Source organism: Amphiura filiformis, chromosome 5 (genome assembly GCF_039555335.1).
Source record: "Amphiura filiformis chromosome 5, Afil_fr2py, whole genome shotgun sequence".
In the NCBI taxonomy this organism is placed as follows: domain Eukaryota; kingdom Metazoa; phylum Echinodermata; class Ophiuroidea; order Amphilepidida; family Amphiuridae; genus Amphiura; species Amphiura filiformis.
In genome coordinates, this window is record NC_092632.1 from 31,616,519 (window position 1) to 31,638,334 (window position 21,816).

A 21,816-nucleotide genomic window follows, 5' to 3' on the forward strand; every position below is an offset into this window, starting at 1 on the left:
TGTGTATGATTCATAGACACTGGGTAATAACAATGTATGTGTGCAAGTTGCGTCACCGTCCTACGTAATTTGTGGGAGAAGTAGCATTTTGAAGGTATTTCGTTTTATACCGGAAGTGACCCCTTAATGACCTTTGACCCCAATCAAAAAATACCTCATATACATTAGATAAGTATAATTCATGTTTGCACATACCGTCACTCTCCTATGTTTTTCTTAGCTAATAAAATTTTTTGAAGGAATTTGGTTTTATACCGGAAGTAACCCCTTAATGACCTTTGACCTCAAATCTGTGTATGATTTACAGACATTGGATAATAACAATGCATGTGTGCAAGTGGCGTTACTGTCCTACGAAATTTGTGGGAGAAGTAGCATTTTTAGTTGAAATCACGTTTTTGACCCCTGTGACCCCTACTTGACCTTTGACCCTACGGATTTCATGTGACATGTAGGGGCATGGTCATTGATGATTGTGACCAAGTTAGGTCAAAATCGGTGTACGCATGTCAGTGCTAGAGCAAATGTAAAGGTCGACAGAAGAAAGAAGAAGAAGAAGAAGATCCTGTAAGAAAAAAGACACAGCCGTGACTAAAGCCTCCAGCATACTTTCCTGCCGCTTGCCGCTGCGGCAAGCGGCAGGGCTTTTCAACCAATGACAAGCCTTTATTGTGTCCGTTTGTCTGCAATGCGCGTGCGCCACGCCGCTCAGCGGCAAGCGGCAGGGTAGTATGAAACCAGCATAACGTCAACGGCTGTGTAATGAACGCGTATTACTTGTTGGGAGATATATTAGACAAAATAATGCACGCGCGCTGATGTTGATGCGTCTAATGCATGCGCCCCGAAAGGGGAGTGCATTAGACGCATCAACATCAGCTATCATTGATTTACATGTACAGCTCTCTTCCCTAGTAAAAGTGGCACAATTGTGATTTTACCTTTTCGTGGTTAAATAAACATATCTCGAAATTGGAACAAGCAAATTGAACAGAACAAACGGTATTTGAGAGCTAAGACTGTGCCCGTGAAGTTGATGTAAGCATCATATCACAACGGTATTTTCTAATTGCCAAAGAGGGCGCTTTTCACTTGCACAATTTTTGTCAGGCTGATTTTTTTTGAGACAGGCTGTAGTTGCAAAACTGTGGACTACATAATATGGACGCGGTATCATATATATAGGCCTATGATGGCCCAATAAATTTTGAAAATAGGGCTAATCAATATTCGTGGATGATATATTTTTTTTAATTAAAAAATTATTTCTGTATTAATTTCTGACATCGGGAATACTCAGTACCGTTTTACTAAGTGTTGTTAAGCCTACTCGTGCTTGAAATACCTTGACATGGCTGGAACAAAATATTAATAATTGCGCAATGCAACGATGTGGTGGGATTTCCCTCGTACATAAATAGTAACCGCAAACCGCACAATAGGAAATACCATACAGCCTCAGTTCAGTCTGGGTCAAAGTTTTCAGGGGAATCCCGGGAGGGGAATACCGAATTACTAGGCGGTAACGACATTTTCATTCTCACAAGACATGCAAGAGCACCGCCCTTAAAAACTGCTTCTTGGTACCATGTATATGAAGCCTATGCTTAACTTCTCGGGCCGGACTTGGATCTCGGGACAGTAGGTAGGTACCGCGATACCGGGGTACGTGCATGAAAACACGGGAATGTACCAGGGAATGTACCCCGGGGAATCACAAATAAATAAATTTCACAAATAGGGCCTATGCTTTAAATAGGAAGTTTATTAAAGGGCATTTCGTGATCCACAGCCTCATCCCCCACTTTTCTCAAAAAAGTTGAGATTTTTATATCACTGGAAACCTCTGGCTACATAATGTTTATGTACAAAATATTTCTTGCAGATTAATTCGTTTAGCAAAGATATCGTGAAATTTGAATTTCGTTCTGGTGCACCAGAACGAAATTACAACGCATTGTCTATGGAGCAGTGTAATACACATAATCATGCATAGCTCGCGAACGCAAAATCGGAATCAACTGAAATTTTGGGAATAGGTTTTTTTCGTGGATATCTAATGAAAAATGACATAAATAGAGGATGCTAGGATCACGAAATACTCCTTTAATGAAATTGAACCTGTTGACTTCAACGTACGACATGATTTTCTTATTAAGTCTATAGCCTACTTATAGCCTATACGACAATAGATTGCTCTGCATTAATTCCTTTTTTTAAAAACAATTCATACCATTCCATGCATAAAACACAACACATCCCCAGTGACTACCCTGCCTAGAGAAAAAAGGGACTGCTCTAATTGGAATATGACCTTGTGACCCACCATATCTTAACACATAGACTCAATCTCTTTCATCTCCAATCTGAGATGAATGTTTTAACATGAAGTAAAAATCAATATGGGTGGTAATCTTAACCAATAACAGATAGGCAAGCAAATATGTTTATGCATGGCCCCTTTAACCCAACCCACTATGGTCCAGCTGGGTAGCTCGATATCTGGGTCGGGTAACATAAACCCGGGACATAAAACAACACACCGACATCGCCTGGCTAATAATTACTTGTATTGGTACTGCAGAGATACTAAAATCAATACCCGTGATCGATACACGTGAATGTGCTATGCACGATTTGATATTTAGACGAAAATCTTTGGATACCGGGATAGAAAATGATGAATATCTCCCATAAATGATTTCGTCTAAAGAAACCAGATTTGGTTCCTTGCACTTGAATATATATGTTCAACGGATATGATAGTCGTTAGCTAGCGTCTTGGGAAAGAAGCTTGCGTCTTGAACTCAAAAACAAAAATTCTGATTTTATATGTGCCGAACTATTATAGTGCAGTGTAGGCCAATCGTGAAAAGCAGATGAACTATGGCGTATACCATGCTCACTTACACACAGCGAGGTCAGTCACCGGGCTATTGTCAGTAGCCTTAGTCAGATGTCCTTCGACCCATTATGCGTCTCAAAACTATTAAACAGGTCGGAACAAAATGGCCATGCGTGGCGGTGGATTCAACCTACCATGGCGATTTCGGCCATGAAGATATCGGGGCGATGACACTGTGCCACAGGGAGTGTGTATAAACAACCAAGGCTGCATGTTTAATGAGGTAGCATCATATCCAGTATTAGAGTGCATAGTTCATTGTATATTCTAAATATAGTAGATCATTTTTCTCATGGAAAGCTATAGCTGTTGGATCAGAACAGGAATACAGGATTGGTGGATTTTCCATGTTCATGATGGTCAGAGAGATGAGGGATGATAAATTAAAATGGTCTACTACATTAGACTAATACGACATACGATATCTGCATGGAAAGTCAAATAGACCCTACCACCTCCAAATAGGCCAATCAAATTAAAAAATCACCCACCACTAATTGCAACAGAAACCATTTAATCACCATTCATTTCAGATAAGTATATTAAAGAACATAACTCCCCAAAAATCAAAGTAGTGGAACAGCGCCTAATTTGCATAAATCCAAAATGGCCACTTATCAGGGGTGAAATTTCAAATCAGTTGTTGTTAAAAACCATACAAATGTATTCCTTTCGTCATAAAGATTCAGACAAAGTACAGTTTGACCTATCTCCGATATACATTTCTTGAGTTATGGGGGAAAGGTCAAATGTCAAAATTTGGATTCCACAAAGGGACAAAAATTGAAAAATGCTCTGGGGTCTTTCAGGGAAAGCCTAGACACAGGAAAAAGGGGGGGGGGGTATTTCAGTAATAAGCTCCCAAAATAAGGAGTCTTTTCGTGAGACTGAGGAAAATCTGTTTAAAAAGGGGGTCATTCAGTGAGACTGGGAAAACTTTTGGGTCAAGATATAAAAACTGATACAAAATTGTCAAAAATTCTTCCAAATTGAAATTTTTTGAAAAATTAGAAGAAAAATAATGAACAAATTGGGTCAATCAGTGAGAGATTATCAGAAAATTTCTTTAAATTTTTGAAAAGGGAGGTCTTTTGGTGACAGGAAAACAACAAGGGGGTCATTGGGTGAGAGGGAGTTCAGTAAAACAAAAAAGGTGATCATTGTATGTGAGGGAGTTGAAAAATGGGGGTCAATGTGGCCACACATCCCCGTCACCCATTTTTAGTGAGTTGTGTCCATAGTGACCTTGAGTGATATATACCATAGAGCCCCCCCTTCAGTGCTATTTTAGTATCCAACTCAAAGTCCCCGAACCCCGAATCAAATCGGTGGCGGTGGAGACTGGGGTATTGCATATCAACGGGAATTTGCTTATCAACGGGAATTTGCTGATCACGAAATATAATATAGAATTACAATTTTGAAGCAGAAGAAAAATTACTTAAATTATTTGCGGTCAATGGTCAACATTTTTAGCTTCATTTTCATTTATTTGCAGTTTGCGTACTATCATAAGAGGTATTTCCGACGGTGTGATGAATGTAGTAGAACATATCATTCTACGTCAGAGAGGAAACTAATTATCGTTTATCAACTCGACACTTAGATTTGAAATTGAAGTATACGTCGAAGCAACCGAACTAAGAAAGATGGCCATGTCTCGTCTTGGGAGCTTGCAAAGTACTGAAAGTGGTTCGTCGTATTCATCGTCACTATCAAGTCCACCGCCCTCTCTTCTTCAAATGAAAGGCTATCTTATCTTTATATTCAAGAAAGATGTGGATAAGCAGTTCTTGTGTAAGCTGTGTGAACTCGTTCTAAGATGGCCAATGCAAACCACATGTGGATGTCGCTTCTGTTTTGGATGCATTTATAATTTCATCTGGTAAGAGCACTTCATTTTTTTCTTATTTAAATGTACAGAATACCCATGTACGCTTCAACAAATGAGTTCCCCAAATTTCACAGAATCACAGGCGTTCATTCAGCCATTCACACTTCGCACAATCACAAGCATCCACCAACCATAAGAAGTTAGATCTATCAGGCCAGGCAAGAGTCCAAGACCAAAGAAACTGTATAAGCAGACACGTAATCAACTTGGTCATTCCAAGCCGGGAAATTGCTAGAAATTGAATAAATTGTCCCGGTCGGAGGAAAACTGGATCCAGAAGGGGTTAAATTGACATATAAATCCGTTCTTTCCATCTCGACCCGGTCACGGCGGATATTTCTTACACTCTGCCCCCCCCCAGGTTACGCCCCTGACCAAAAGGCAAAGGTTTAGTAATCAATTTAACCCCTTTAATTCCGTTTTTTTGTTTCAGCGACAAGAAAGGAGACCTGACGTGCCCAAGCTGTGAAGACACTTTTAACACATCCGAAATCACACGTGATCACTACTCCAGGAAACAAGTGGAGAAAATGATAGTATTTTGCTCTAACAAGAAAACTGGTTGTCCAGCTGAGATGATACTTAAAGATCTTGATGTACACTTAGAAAGTTGTGTCTTTCAACCGATAGAATGTCTTCATAAACTCCAAGGATGTACTGCAGTAGTTATCAGGGGCCAATTGGCAGATCATCTCCAGAAGGAATGCCTATTCAGATCCACAACTTGTGATTATTGCGGGGAAGAGTTTCCGATTATTGATATCAAAGTAAAAATCATTTACCTTTATTATATATATAACATAGATAATGATTGGCATGGAGTAACCTAAATGCATTTCTAAATGTTGGAATTGCATTTGTATCTTTATTTATTTGTTTGTTATTAAAACTCTTGTTTGTTGTTTTATCAGCTCGACTCCTAAATACGCTGTCCGGTACGCTGGTAAGGTACTTATAAATGTATGAATAGCGATAAAGTGCATGGTCATGATCATCATCAACAGCAACGACACGATGACATTTATGGAGACTAGAGGTATACCCGTATGGCCGTATGCATAACAGCACACATATAATTATAGAGTATTATAACTTTGTTGGAAAAATAGTTTTGTAACATTTTGAAGATGTTTTGTATTTGTTTGTTGGGTAAGTCATTAAAAGGGCATTTCGTGATCCACAGCCTCATCCCCCCACTTTTCTCAAAACAGTTGAGATTTTTATATCACTGGAAACCTCTGGCTACATAATGTTTATGTACAAAATATTTCTTGCAGATTAATTCGTTTAACAAAGATATAGCGTGAAATTTGACGAAATCACAACGCATTGTCTATTGGCGAGGCTCAGATCAAAACTGACGGAGCCTTTTACCCTTCAAAACCCACTGTGGAAGACATTGCCTTAATATAGATTTTACCAAGTTCAAGTACATGAATCAGAATGCATCAGAGCTATTTATAGAACACAGGCAGCAAGTGCAATTGTTTATACCATGCATGGTCACTGACTTTTGAAAATTCACATTTTCGCGGATTTTGAGCCCAATCCTTTACCGATCGCAACCAAATGTGATCCCCGCATTCGACCGAAAGTAGCTTAGGACACTCCCCATATTTTCCTTGATCTCTCGTATAAATTACAGCCCAATCGGACCAAGTTTAAAAAATGACCTTTGACCTTCGACCTCTGATTTCGACCGAAGGTAGTGTAGGACACTCCCCATATTTTCCTTGATCTCCCATATGAATTACAGCCCAATCGGACCAAGTTTAAAATTTGACCTTTGACCTTCGACCTCCGATTTCGAGCGAAGGTAGCTTAGGTCACTCCCCATATTTTCCTTGATCTCCCGTATGAATTACAGCCCAATCGGATCAAGTTTAAAATTTGACCTTTGACCTTCGACCTCCGATTTCGAGCGAAGGTAGCTTAGGTCACTCCCCGTATTTTCCTTGATCTCCCGTATGAATTACAGCCCAATCGGACCAAGTTTAAAATTTGACCTTTGACCTTCGACCTCCGATTTCGACCGAAGGTAGCTTAGGACACTCCCGTATTTTCCTTGATCTCCCGTATGAATTACAGCCCAATCGGACCAAGTTTAAAATTTGACCTTTGACCTTCGAGCTCCGATTTTGACCGAAGGTAGCTTACGACACTCCCCGTATTTTTCTGCATCCCCCGTGCGAATTTGGCGAGGCTGGGATCAAAACTGACGGAGCCTTTAACACACACGCATACATACACGCATACAACATAAGGCAAATTATAGTAAGACTAGAGGTATACCCGTATGGCCGTATGCATAACAGCACACAGTAGGCCTATATAATTATAGAGTATTATAACTTTGTTGGAAAAATAGTTTTGGAGATGTTTTGACACTCCTCATATTTTCCTTGATCTCTTGTATAAATTACAGCCCAATCGGACCAAGTTTAAAAATTGACCTTTGACCTTCGACCTCCGATTTTGACCGAAGGTAGTGTAGGACACTCCCCATATTTTCCTTGATCTCCCATATGAATTACAGCCCAATCGGACCAAGTTTAAAATTTGACCTTTGACCTTCGACCTCTGATTTCGACCGAAGGTAGGGTAGGACACTCCCCATATTTTCCTTGATCTCCCGTATGAATTACAGCCCAATCGGACCAAGTCTAAAAATTTGACCTTTGACCTTCGACCTCCGATTTCGAACAAAGGTAGCTTAGGACACTCCCCGTATTTTCCTTGATCTCCCGTATGAATTACAGCCCAATCGTACCAAGTTTAAAATTTGACCTTTGACCTTCGAGCTCCGATTTCGACCGAAGGTAGCTTACGACACTCCCCGTATTTTTCTGCATCCCCCGTGCGAATTTGGCGAGGCTCGGATCAAAACTGAGGGAGCCTTTTACCCACATACACACATACATACATACACGCATACACGCAACATAAGGCAAATTATAGTAAGATGATGATGATGATGATGACACTCGGTCGTTTCAAATATTGAGTTTTAGCTTTGGTTTTGGGTTTGCTCACGTGGTTTCCTATTATTATTTTGGCTAAGCTCTTGACGGACATCATTATCGACATCTTTGTTTGTAACCTTTGTTAGCCTCTCAAAATGTGTAGCAAGGAGTTTCAGTTTTCATTTCAGTTTGTTATACAGTACGACGGCAACTTCGTGACCTCTTTTGTTCGATAGAAATTTTTTACGGGTTGGTGAACACGGGTTACGTAACTAAATGTTGAAAATTTGACCGGCAAACATGTTTTAGCGAAATAGCTCCAGAAATGGGAGACACGGGTAGTTTTTTGTTTAAATTGCGTACCATGATCACGGATAAGATACCAAACATTTGTGCAAAGAACAAAAACGAGTAAAAGTTGAATAATATTGAAAATAAAGAAGCTTGAACATGTCCAAAGTGGCCGGGAAAATGAGAAAAATTGCATGTCACGATCACCAAAATGTTTATATCTACAACAGTGAGTAAACGCCGGTCGTATGCTTTTCTCTAATGATAGATATTAACTAACGTTAGCTTGTATTAAATTTTCAGCGAAAATAATTGGTGGAATAATCGAGTCGTAGGTTGGAAAGTTACTCTCAAAACAGCCCCGTGTCGCAATCTTGCGTGACCCGTTAGTGACAAGTGTCACTAGCTGGCCTTGTCATGATAATGATCGAATAATAATCGTCAGAATCGTCCAGTTGACTCCAGTGATATTTATTTATTCAAGCAAAATACTGCATTGACTTACAAAATATTGAAGTCAATATAAAAAGTAGTATCACCTCATTTGACTGAACTGAAAGCAGTTTTAAAAATATTATTGTTGATCGAGTCCCTGAATGAGAAATAAGATTGTAAAAGATACGAGTATGGTATAGTAGGTTGTGATGGTCTAGTGGTTGACGCCGTTGTTTGAAGTGTGAGAGGTTGAAGGTTCGAATCCTACAGCATTTCGATTTTTTTCTCTCTTGTTCTGTTAGGCCTATGGTGTATGTGTGTAGGCCCGTCAGTATTTATATGATCATTTGAAAATATTTCTATGCAACACGTTTGCAATGTTTTTCTTTATGTGTAGGCCTACATATTAAAAAATGAGATAGCGTCATCAGCCATAATTTACGCATTTCAAACCTGATTAATATTTTGGCATAATATTATTTGTAATTTTTACACCGTTCTTACACCCTACCCAGACATACACAAAATTGGAATCAGCGTTTCGTTGTCTAGAGCAACTTTAATTATAGAACACCACACGGCGGTCAAGATAAAAAAATGCTTTCTTTCATTTTACCTCATTATTTCTGCTTCAAATGATCAGAAACCATTCCTGAAAGTTGTTTACTAATATCATAAATATTTTTTTTTTTAAACAAAAAAAAACCGCTATGGTAGGGTCCGAACTTCCAACCTCTCGCACTCCAGGCACGGCCTTAGCCACTAGACCATCACAACCTGCTAACTTATTCACGTACCTTTTGCAATGTTATTTCTAATTCAGTGTCTCGTTCAACAAAAATCTTTTATAAACTGTTTGTAAGTTCAGTCAAATGGCTTGAAATTACGTTTTATATTGACTTCGATATTTTGTAAGACAGGGCAGTATTTTGTATGAATAAATAAATATCACTGTAGTCAACTGGACGATCCTGACAATTATTAATCGATATATGGACAAGGCCGGCTGTTAATTTTCCTGGTGACACTTGTCACTAATGGTCACGCACGATTGGGACGCGAAGCCCTTTTGAAAGCAACTTTCCAACCTACGACTAGATTATTCCACCAATCATTTTCGCTGAAAATTTAATACAAGCTCAAGTTAGTTAATATCTATCATTACAGAAAAGCAAATAACCGGCGTTGGTTCATAGTTGCAGATATAACCATTTTGGTGATCGTGACATGCATTTTTTCTCATTTTTTAGGCTACTTCGCGCACAATAAACATTCATTTTCTCCACAATAATTGGACTTTTACACGTTACTGTTTGCCTTATACATGTGTCACTTGTATGACCCACCCCATGACCCCCGGGGGTGGTGAGTCACTTTACAAAGGTGCGTCGGATTTAACTATACCATGACCCACATGTGCGTCTAAACAATGACGGACATTTGCCGACAATGACTGAGCCCCTCATCAAAATTGTGACGCACATGTTAAGGATTATGACTGTCCTCATGACCCAAATTTGACTCACCATTTAGGTATTTTGACTGACACTGATGCACCTAACCATTGACGCACCTAGGTAAAGTGACTGACACTGACGCACCCCTTGGGGTATGTTGTGACGCACATATTGAGTAAATGACCATACCCTGCGTCACTAATTGGTTGGTAAATGACCCAACCATGACGCACATCCCCCGGGGGTCCTAGGGTGGGTCATACAAGTGACATGTGTATTATACTCATGTTTCATATCTTATCTATGGGCTCAATGTGGAAATGAAGGGAGAAACGACTCGTGTATTCCATTTTTTTGATGTTTTCTGAAAAACTGTATTTGCCACCTGATTTTCAACATTACGTTACGTAACAGCAGAGGTCACGCCGGTAAAAATTACCGGAAGTGAGCTAAGTTGCTGTCGTACTGATATAATCGAGTGAACATCATAATCGCTTGCCCAGATAACACACGGACGTCGGTCCAACGTCGGATATAAGGAGCTAGCAAAGTCGACCGGACGTCGGGATTCGTGTCGGGTGCTCATCGGGGGTGCATCCTGCCGTCGACACGTAAAAGACGTTGTTCCAACGCTGGGCCGTCGTTTTGCCTACTGTCATGCCGATTGTATTCCGATGTTTAAAAAGGGTTGTCCCGACGTGGGACCAACCTTTTCATGAAGATATTTAGCGACGGAATATCTTTTGCCGATTTCATGTCGACTTAAAAAGGACGTCGTTCCGACTTAGGGCCAATGTTTTGCCGGCTACGGACATGCCTTATGCCGACGAGAAAAGTACGTTGGATTGTTTTAGGGCCAACTCTTTGCCTACGCTACTGCCGATGGTATACCAACATAAAAAGTACGTTGGTTTGACTTACTTACACTTTTTGCCAGTCCTGCTGATACCAACATGATGGTCCGACTTCGTAGTACGGCAACGGAAGTTGAGAAGGCATCGTAGTGAGGAGAATCCTAGCTAGTGAGTTGTAAACATATAAAACCATGACGTTAGTCATACACCGACCATGATAAAGTAAAGTACATCATGTAGTAAATGTATGACCCCGTGGTTAAACATGTTTCTGTTGACCGTTTTCTTTCACAAACATCCGCAGTAAACATCTGTGCCTACCTGTTTCGAGATTTAAAAATGATCTAATATAGCAATACAATAGGCCCTAACTGATTAAGCATGAGTAAATTTGATGCAGTTTAATAGGTTTACACGTTACAAATTCAAATTGGAAGAAAAATATTTTAAAAATACTTACTTAAACCTGCATAGGCCTAAAGCTAGATCCTTCTACTTCTACGCAATTGCTTGTCAAAGCCTGCTCGGCAACTAGACATCACTCTTCAATGAATACGAACAGCAATCATATAAATAGTAATGTTCATCCATAAATTCCAAAAAATATTAACGATAGGCCTATAGCGAAACAAGAGACAAGCTCTAGTGTCATTTGAATTTCAACTGCCACGCACTATGTACATCATAATTTTACGTAGCGTGCATTGGCTGTACATGTGGACGGCAACGGAGGCCAAAAGTTCACTTCCAACAGGGGTTAAGATCAGTTCATATAACGGTTTGTATATCGTCTCATCACCCGTGAGAGCTCGTGAGCTGCCTACTCATTTCAAAACAAACATCGTCATGATAATAGCTAGCCTATGGCTGGGTCATCATTTCAACTCTAAAATCGAGATTATAATGTATTGCTAGTAGGCATGTGCCTATTTATTTTTGGGACTAAAAAATCTTTTAGTTTTGCGTTCATTTACACAGGTTTAATATTAAAAATGACGTGAGTTTTAACATTGTACAAAACATTACAGCACTTTAGACCAGGTAATATGCAGAACAGGTATAAGATGGGCCATTGCTGGAGGGGGGGGGTATGAATTAATTAATAGGCCTACCCCATTCCAGGCAAAGAAAATTTTAACCGCCAATTTTGCAACTTAAATTATGCAAATAAAGATCGTCCTACGTATATGCCTACGGTTCACTGTCCGGCGTTGGACCAACGTTTTACCGACTACCCATAAAAGACGTCGTTATGCGGCCGTAGGCCCGACTTTTTTCCGACTATGCATGAAAGACGCCGATTGACTGTTGTTGGCCCGACGTCCTTCCAACTATCTGAAGAAGACGTCGTTACATTGCCGTAGGCCCGACGCCGTTCCGAAGAAGCAAGGGCGACTCCGACGTGTTCCCGCCATGTCCAACCCATTGCCAACGTAGGCCCGACGTATCGGTGTTTACTGGGTGGTTTGAGGTTACCTGACCTAAGTACAAAAGAAACGTTTAAATTTCGCAGTCCAATAAATCGAGCATGTCAATCTACAATCTACATGAGGAGGAGGAGGAGAGAATTGTTGTTGTTATTGTTGTTGTTGCTGTTGTTGTTTAAATATTGGTGAATTTTTCTTGCAGTATACTTCGGTCAGCAGTTCTTTTAAAGCAAAATTGGTTTATATAGTTATTTGCTTGTTCGCGTTTATTTTCTTCAGACTCATCAAGAGAAATGCAAAGAGTCAACTATTGAATGTCCGCTTAAGTGCACATCAAAAGGAATCCACAAAGATAAAGTAAGTAGGGTTTCTAATACTGATTTTAATTCTTTAGGCCTACAGCATTATTTGATTTGAAAGAAAAAATATTAGGTTTACTGGCGGAAGGTTTTAATAAAGTTCCAAGCATAATCGATAGGCGAATTTAAGTGAATGAGGTTTTTTTTTTTAAATATAAAGATGGGTGCGACTGCAGAGGTCCAGAGAGGAATCTTCCAGAAAGTGATATCAATAAACGTAAGGGAAAAGGCACGACCCGGCGTGGTGCTAGATCACTCTTTCTGATGAGTCAGGACAACAACTTTATAAAAACAAAACTTTACAACCACAATCTGGTATATATGATACCTATTCAGCGCCTTCGATTGAGCATTGTTGATTTTATAGCAGGGAGTGTGTTCCGTCAAAGTATAGACCTATATATTATTAGAACTGCCATTATGGAGCTCAAATTCAAAGTTTAGAATTTGAAGGGACCAAGTTGATCATTGGAAACCGCCATAATATTGATGAGTGCTATTACTGAAACTGTTTAGGGTTTACCAAACTTATGAAAAGGGGCTATACATCAAAAACGTCACGCTTATTAAGTTGCATGCCATAAGAGCCGAATTCGAAAACATCAAGCTAGTTAACTTATGCCATACTTACCGAATTCAAAAACGTCAAGCTAATTAAATTATATGACATATTTACTTTTATTCCATCAGATGAAGGAACATCTCGAGAAATATTGTCCTCTTGTGTTGGTAGTTTGCATTTATGAAACATACGGCTGTAAATTTCAGGTGAGTGGACGTATACTGACAAAAAGAAATAGAGCTGGTGTGGTACACAAGCCACTAATGCTGGGCGGTGGCTTCTGATTGTCATGACCTCTGCAGAACATTTTGACCTCAACCATTATAGACAATTATTCATTATACTCTCTTTATTAGGCCTAATGTGTGTTTTCTGACCCATTATGGCCACGTTTAAGCCTGAAACGGGTAAATTTTAACATATGACCCATAACTGACCATCGACCTCAATTGACATCGGTTCCATTTTTGCATGTTCCCCTCAAATTGAGGATTACTTCAAGTTCAAGCCCACTTAGGAAAGCTTTGACACTTTACCTCTATACTTCCATAGATCTTGCGGTTATTGAGTTTTGGCCAGTATTATAATTATCAACACTAATGTTTTGGGCGTTTCTTTCCTCCCGAGAAAAATCATGGGGCGGAAATGACACTCATTCCTCTTGAGTGGCAGCTTTATTTGTCTCAATATATAATACGGTTGCAAAATCATCTGTTAAATAAAGCTCACAATACATTTATTTTGGGCGTTCGCGATTCGGCAAACATATTTCTCTTCGCGTAAACTTGTGAAATGTGAGCTATTTCACTCTAAAAGCGTATCCAAGTTATTATTCGTTCTTTGTTTTGTTCGTTTTCACCGGAACTGCACATTTTGGAAATGTGGAACTTAATATAATAAATTATACATACTTCTACGGCCGCCGTCACTACTGACGATTGGCTACCATCTGGCTGCATCTCCTTACCTCCTTCCTCCAAGCTGTTCTGTTCTGAGCTAGATGCTTGACTTGCAATAGGTTCATTCCTGTCCATTCTTTGCTGTTATAAAACCATTGTTTCTTCTGTCGTCTTCTCTCCCTTTCCCCTTCAACTTTCCCTGCTATTATCTGGAGTGCTAATGCACTGCCACTTCCTCTGAGGATGTGACCAAGGCAGGTTAACTTTCTTGTCACCAACTCTCCAAGCAGCTGTCTATTCACACCAAGTTCCTCAAGAATTATCCTGTTTGTTCTTTTCTCCTTCCAACTGATGTTCAGTATTCTTCTCCAGAACCATTAGCAGCAAGCACCGGTTCTCATCTGCTTTAGTCATAGTCCAGCCATCTAAGCTATAAAGGAGTGCACTCCATACCAGTGTCATGATCAGTTTCCTTTTCAGTTCTGTTGCAAGGCTCCGATCATTCCATATATCCTGAAGTTCAGTCATTTTTGCTCTGGCCATTTCAATCCCGGCTTTGATGTCCTTGCAATTTGCATTGGATGTTTTCACCGAGCCCAGATAGTTGATGTGGTTGACCTGTTAACTTCTTCGCTATCTGTTGTGATGTTGTACTCTTTTCCTTCTGCCGCTGCAACCAGAAGCTTTTGTTTTCTTCACATTGAGTTTGAGATTCATATATATTATACCGTATAATATTTAATCTATAAATCAAATTTTAATTGACAACAGGACATTCGTCGGGAAATGGAAGTTCACATCCGTGAAGCACAACCTGACCATCTGCAGTTGACAACAAAATGGTTAGAAGAAACACTATTGAAGGTTACACAGACACAGCATCTCGTGCAAGAGTTAACCAATAATAAGGATATCATGGAAAATAAACTAGAATCACTGACTACTGAATTCAGCAATATCCAGATCGCAACCAAGAAAAACGAAGGTCACACCAGAGAACTCCAGGTAATACATGAAATCAGAGCATTAAGTACTACATTCTGAGTACCGTAATGATGTACATGCTTCAGGAAAGTCTACTTTACTTGTGATCTTTATATGCCTGGTTCCGGAAAGTCTACTTTACTTGTAATCTTTGCATTCTGAGCATGAAAACCTTAACAAATTACCATAGTAAATGATATACCTGGTACATGAAAGTCTACTTTGCTTGTCTCCTTTGCATTCGGAGTACCTGAATAAATGATGTACCTGGTTCAGGAAAGTCTACTTTAAATAATCGTGATCTTTACCTTCCGAGTACCTTTTAAATGATGTCCCTGGTTCAGGTAAATCTGCTTGTGATCTTTGCATTTCTAAGTACCTTATAACAAATGATGCGCCTAGTCCAGGAAAGTCGACTTTATTTGTGATCTTTGCATAATCTGTTTACCTTGATAAATGATGTATCTGGTTCAGGAAAGTTAACTCTTTCTTATGCTCATTACATCCTGAGTACCTTAATAAATGATGTGCCTGGTTTAGGTAAGTCTGCTTGTGATATTTGCATTTCTAAGTACCTTAACAAATGATGCGCCTGGTTCAGAAAAGTCCACTTTACTTGTGATCTTTGCATTGTGAGTACCTTAATAAATGATGTGCCTGGTTTGGGAAAGTCTACTTTTCTTGTGATCTTTGCATTTCTGAGTACCTTAATAAATGACGTGCCTGATTCAGGAAAGTCTACCTTTTCTTGTGATCTTTGCATTTCTGAGTGCTTTAATTAAAGAGGTGCCAGGTTCAGGAAAGTCTACTTTACTCATGATCTTTGTATTTCTGAGCACTTTAATAAAAGAGGTGCCTGGTTCAGGAAAGTCTACTGTACTTGTGATCTTTTCATTTATGAGTATTTTAATAAATGACTTGCCTGGTTTAGGATAGTCTATTTTACATCGATAAATGATGTGTCTGGTTCAGGAGAGTCTACTGTACTTGTGATATTTGTATTTCTTAGAACGACTACCTTAATAAATGGTGTGCCTGGTTTAGGAAAGTCTACTTTATTCGTGATCTTTGGATTCTGAGTACCTTAGTAAATGATGTACCTGGTACAGGAAAGTCTACTTTGCTTGTCACCTTTGCATTCTGAGTACCTTAATAAATGATGTACCTGGTTCGGGAAAGACTACTTTACTCGTGATCTTTTGCATTCTCAGTAATAAATGATGTGCCTGGTTTGGGAAAGTCAAATTTACTCGTGATCTTTGCATTCTGAGTACCTTAATAAATGATGTATACCTGGTTCAGGAAAGTCTACTTTAATCGTGATCTTTACATTCCGAGTACCTTAATAAATGATGTACCTGGTTCAGGAAAGTCTACTTTGCTTGTCACCTTTGTATTCTGAATACCTAATAAATGATGTGCCTGGTGCAGGAAAGTCTACTTTAATTGTGATCTTTGCCTTTCTGGTGTGTGATGTGCCTGCTTCAGGAAATGTTACTTTACTTGTGATCTTTGCATTTCTGAGTAGTACCTTATTAAATAATGTGTCTGGTTTAGGAATCTTTATTTTTGAGCACCTTAATAAATGACGTTCCTGGTTCAGAAAAGTCTATTTTCATTGTGATCCTTGCATTACTGAGTAGCTTAATACGTGTCTGGTTCAGAAAAATACTTGCGATCTTTGCATTTCTGAACACGAGTATCTTAAATTACTTGCAAATTGTTAGTGCCTTATATAATAAATGATGTACCTGGTACAGGAAAGTCTACTTTACTCGTGATCTTTACATTCCGAGTACCTTAATAAATGATGTACCTGGTACAGGAAAGTCTACTTTACTCGTGATCTTTGCATTCTGAGTACCTTAATAAATGATGTACCTGGTACAGGAAAGTCTACTTTGCTTGTCACCTTTGTATTCTGAATACCTAATAAATGATGTGCCTGGTGCAGGAAAGTCTACTTTAATTGTGATCTTTGCCTTTCTGGTGTGTGATGTGCCTGCTTCAGGAAATGTTACTTTACTTGTGATCTTTGCATTTCCGAGTAGTACCCTATTAAATAATGTGTCTGGTTTAGGAATCTTTATTTTTGAACACCTTAATAAATGACGTTCCTGGTTCAGAAAAGTCTATTTTCATTGTGATCCTTGCATTACTGAGTACCTTAATACGTGGCTGGTTCAGAAAAATATTTGTGATCTTTGCATTTCTGAACACGAGTATCTTAAATTACTTGCACATTTTTAGTGCCTTAATAATAAATGATAAACCTGGTACAGGAAAGTCTACTTTACTCGTGATCTTTGCATTCTGAGTACCTTAATAAATGATGTGCCTGGTTTGGGAAAGTCTACTTTACTCGTGATCTTTGCATTCTGAGTACCTTAATAAATGATGTGCCTGGTTTGGGAAAGTCTACTTTACTCGTGATCTTTGTATTCTGAGTACCTTAATAAATGAATTTCTGAATACGAGTAGATGATGTATAGCGCGTCTACGCCTGAGTTCATAAATAGTTATCTTATTATTGATTATTTGTTATTCGCTTTATAAGAAAATTGCAGCCAAGCAATCCGATCAGATAGATGTTGTACAAGAACAAGTAAGCAAGTGCGCCACTAAGGAAGATGTTGTTGAAATTAAGAAGAGTTTTGTGAAGCCAATACAAGATAAACAAGATCAGATTGATGACCGTCTCAAGCGCCTTGAACGTGGTGGCGCACGAGGTGGGGGCTTCGAAAGCGAATCTCATCAAGGAAGAAATGCCAGTGCGGCTGGGGGAGGTAATTATATTTTAGGCAAATTTCTGGTCATCTGTAATAAATAAAGATGTGGTTACCATTATATATTGCACGTGTACATGTTATAGCGTCGATGTCTAGTCGCCGGCTGCCCATCCGGGCAGAAGCAAAACCATTAATCCACTCTGTAGTAATACGCAGTAACCGATTAACTTTCTAACTTGGTAGGGTGATAGAGTATGATGACCTCTTCTGCTTCTTGTGCTTATAGTTTCATGTTATCTATGAATATGACTGACCTAATTTATATGTTCTTTACATCTACACACCTCTGTTGTGGGGCCACCTTAATTACGAACCGAGCAACAAAAGCCCCACAATTCCAATTCCCACTTATTTGATGCTGATCAAAATAAGTACAAACCTTTAGGTAAAATATTATTCATGAATCATAATATTATAACTTGAATTTAAATTTTCTTTTCAGTGAGTAATGCTAGGATGATTTCGGTAGAGAATCAAGTTGGTATGCATTCTGTTCGTCTTGCGGAACAGGACATCCGCTTTCAAGTCTTAGAAACGGCAAATTACGACGGCGTTCTTGTATGGAAGATCAAAGATTTTGATCGACGTAAGCGAGATGCCGACAGTGGCAAGACCCTGTCTCTCTACAGCCAACCATTCTATAGCAGTAGATATGGGTACAAGATGTGTGCAAGGATTTACCTGAATGGGGACGGAATGGGCAAAGGAACACATATCTCCCTGTTCTTCGTTGTCATGCGCGGAGACTACGACGCCTTGCTTCCGTGGCCTTTTCGCCAGAAGGTAAGAAAGAATATAATTTTATTATAAGTCAAGGTTGTTTGATATTATCATTTATTAATGTTTCTAACAAAACATTATATAAATGTTCAATTCTAGACCTGAATAATACCAACAGCTATCGCACTAATAACCTGTATATACACATATATTTTGTAGCAATTTTTAACATAGATTTTCGTTTCTATATTAAATTATTCATCTTTTTCTGCGTTTTTGTGGTAATTTTTATTCTATAAACTGTACATTTGTGGGTAAATTGAGGGCGCTATTTACATATATCTTAAATTTGAATTAGCCAAACAATTATACCTTACATTTCATGATAAAAAGCTTTTTGAAAATTCCCTTGTCATTTGTCAGTATTTTTGCTGATGTTCTAACACCATTTTACAAGTGTCTACCATTGTAAAGATGCAAACAAGATTTCAGATAAATAGCGCCCTCATTGTTCAACTTTTCTTAAAACGACTCAGTTTTTTTTAAATACATGCCATCAAACTAGCAGGAGTCAGTGATCAAACTGAAAGGGGCTTACGTGCGTCTTACGTATCATCTTACCAAAGGAACCGTATTTGAAATGACCTTAGTAAAAATAGAAACAATTTACTAAAATTGTATGGGAAAGTTTTATAATTTGCATACCGATTAAATCTATGCGCAATTTAATCTAATTGAATTAATTGAGACAACGTCCATGGATATGTGTATATAATTAGTATTGTTACTATGACATTTATTACATAGGTAACCTTGATGCTATTGGATCAGCAAACCGGACGTCGCCATCTGTCGGACAGCTTCCGACCAGACCCAAAGTCCAGCAGTTTCCAGCGGCCAACAACAGAGATGAACATCGCATCAGGATGCCCTTTATTCGTGAACCAGAACGTTCTCAAAGATTCAGCTTACATAAAAGACGATGTGATTTTTATCAAGGTCATTGTAGATACATCCGACCTTTATGGCCCATAATTTGTAAGTCTTCCGTTGCAAGGCAATACACACATCTACTGATGTTCTATTCGCTAGCGGTCCCTCACAAGATGTGTGTGAGTCACATCAATTTGCAAATGCTTCAGATATCAAGCAGTGTCGTTGCGCAGTTCAATACATTTCATATTCGTGCGCATAAAATATTTCCCAACACTGTTCATATTAGTAACATTTCGTGGCATCAAGTATTAAAATGTTCGAATTTCACTGCTATTACTTACTATATTTTAATACCTACATATTTCATTAATTTTCAATTTTCTATATACAATTACAAGTATAGCTGCAGTTTACGTACATGGAGACAGCAAAACTTGATCAATTATATTAATTTTAAATCAAAAGTCAACGTTTCGATATCTAAAATAACTTTACTCTCTTCAATCGTAAAAATTATTTTTTTAAATAGATCAAACTACGTTATTTACTTGAATATTTACCCTTTACCTTAATTTCTTATTGTTATACACACACTGGCCAAAAGTATTGCAACGACTTTGAAAATGAAAAATTCAGTAGACTGTAAGATGGGAGTTTCATCCAATATCATGTCGATTCCACATTGCTATAAAGTATACCGTATGTGGCAATGTTCTTTGCGCGAAATAAGTAAGATCGGGCTAATAAATACATGTAGTGACATGTGCGTATTACCGCGTTGCTTATACAATGGCGGACTAATAGAAATCCATTTGAACGCAGATACGAAGAATCAAATGTCCAGATGCCTGAAGAATGGTCGCCAAATGGTTTAATTGGTTTCTGCTAAGTATCAGGAAATTGGTTGCGCGGAAGTGGACAACAGTCAAACGTCTTACAAGGACAAAATGGCACAGAATGAACACACAAGACAATGTTTTGATGCGATTCAAGGTCACACGGTGCCGTATCTTCCAAGACTGGGAATTTCTTCCACCGACACTTATATGAATCATTCTCCCTCATCATCCTGATACTTTGCAGAAACTAATTAAATCATTTGTCGATCATTTTAAAGGCATCTGGACATTTTGTGGAGTTACTTCTTCGTCTCTGCATTCAGACGGATTACCATCTTTCTGCCATTGCAACCACTGGAATACTCGCGTGATGTCACTACATGTGACACCATCTATCCCATTGATAGCCCAATCGTATTTATTTCATATCATAGTCATCTAGTATTATGTTATGTGAAATTGACAGAATACGTATTGGATGAATGTTCAGATTACAATTTGCCGAATTCTTCTTTTTCAGCAATGTTGCAATACCTTTGGCCAGTGTGTGTATAGCAATAAGAAATAAAAAAAAAACAGGTTAAGAGTAAATATTCGAGTAATAAGCACTGATAAGTAGTAATAGTTTGTGTATAAAGCTACGTTACTAAATGTGTTTTCTTACTGTTATATAAATCTACGTAATAATGGATGTATTTACAAAATTATACGCCCGATATTACTTTTTCTATTTTTCTATTTGTATTACTAAAATCAAGTTTTCTATATCATTCTTAAAAGATAAATTTATTTAAAACCTAGCAAAAACTGTTGCGCATTGCGCAAAGCGTTCACACCGTTCATGTACCCAGAGATAAATGTTGTACAATATTGATATTTGAGATTATTTGTATATAATAAACGACGCAGACTATTATCAGTGGCGTACCGTGGCCGCCCCAACCCCGGGGGGCTGAAGAAAATTCAATTTTGCCGCCCCTTCCTCAACAGCCCGAAAAGGTTGACCCAATTTTTTCTCGGTCGTTTGAAAAAGTGAAGAGCAAAAAAAAAAAAAAAAAAAAAACGGTTTCAAGCGGAAGCGCCCAAAAAGCACCACATTTCGATGTATAGTACCATTATTTTCAAAATTTGCCGCCCTTTTTTGTTTACTAATTCATTTTACCGCCCCTTCATTTTTGCCGCCCCTGCTTTTGCCGCCCCTTCTTCTTCCGCCGCCCCTTCATTTTCGCCGCCCCCTGCTTTTACCCCGGGGGGCTGGCGCCCCCAAAGCCCCCCGCAAAATACGCGCATGATTATGTATTAAATCATCAGGACAAAGACAACAGTTGACGCAAAACAGCGGTTACTGCTGAAGAGTTTCAAAACATTGAATGATCTTTTAATACCTCGCCACGACCCTACTGAGTCTGACACTAAATCTTGCCGATGACTTTTGGTCATTCTTTTTTACATCAATAAAAATTACATCAATAAAAAAAAATAAACACGCCATAGTATGTGAA

The 21,816-nt window shown here is 38.7% G+C and overlaps 1 protein-coding gene across 1 annotated transcript; it reads left to right on the forward strand.

Annotated features, from left to right (window-relative positions):
• Positions 1-1,513: 1,513 nt before the first annotated feature.
• On the forward strand, positions 1,514-20,054 carry LOC140152979 (TNF receptor-associated factor 3-like). The gene is made up of 9 exons (XM_072175538.1): positions 1,514-1,645; positions 4,404-4,790; positions 5,233-5,566; positions 12,506-12,583; positions 13,276-13,353; positions 14,818-15,051; positions 17,588-17,816; positions 18,262-18,602; positions 19,347-20,054. The coding sequence occupies exons 2-9, from the start codon at positions 4,555-4,557 to the stop codon at positions 19,572-19,574; spliced, it is 1,758 nt and encodes a 585-aa protein (XP_072031639.1). The 5' UTR covers positions 1,514-1,645; positions 4,404-4,554; the 3' UTR covers positions 19,575-20,054.
• Positions 20,055-21,816: the final 1,762 nt, after the last annotated feature.

Excerpts from the sequence above, each read along its gene's own strand:
- LOC140152979 (XM_072175538.1), top strand. The coding sequence starts at position 4,555 with ATGGCCATGTCTCGTCTTGGGAGCTTGCAAAGTACTGAAAGTGGTTCG. Across the intron at positions 4,791-5,232 it reads TGCATTTATAATTTCATCTG|CGACAAGAAAGGAGACCTGA; the intron begins GTAAGAGCACTT and ends TTTTTGTTTCAG. Across the intron at positions 17,817-18,261 it reads TGCCAGTGCGGCTGGGGGAG|TGAGTAATGCTAGGATGATT; the intron begins GTAATTATATTT and ends TTTTCTTTTCAG.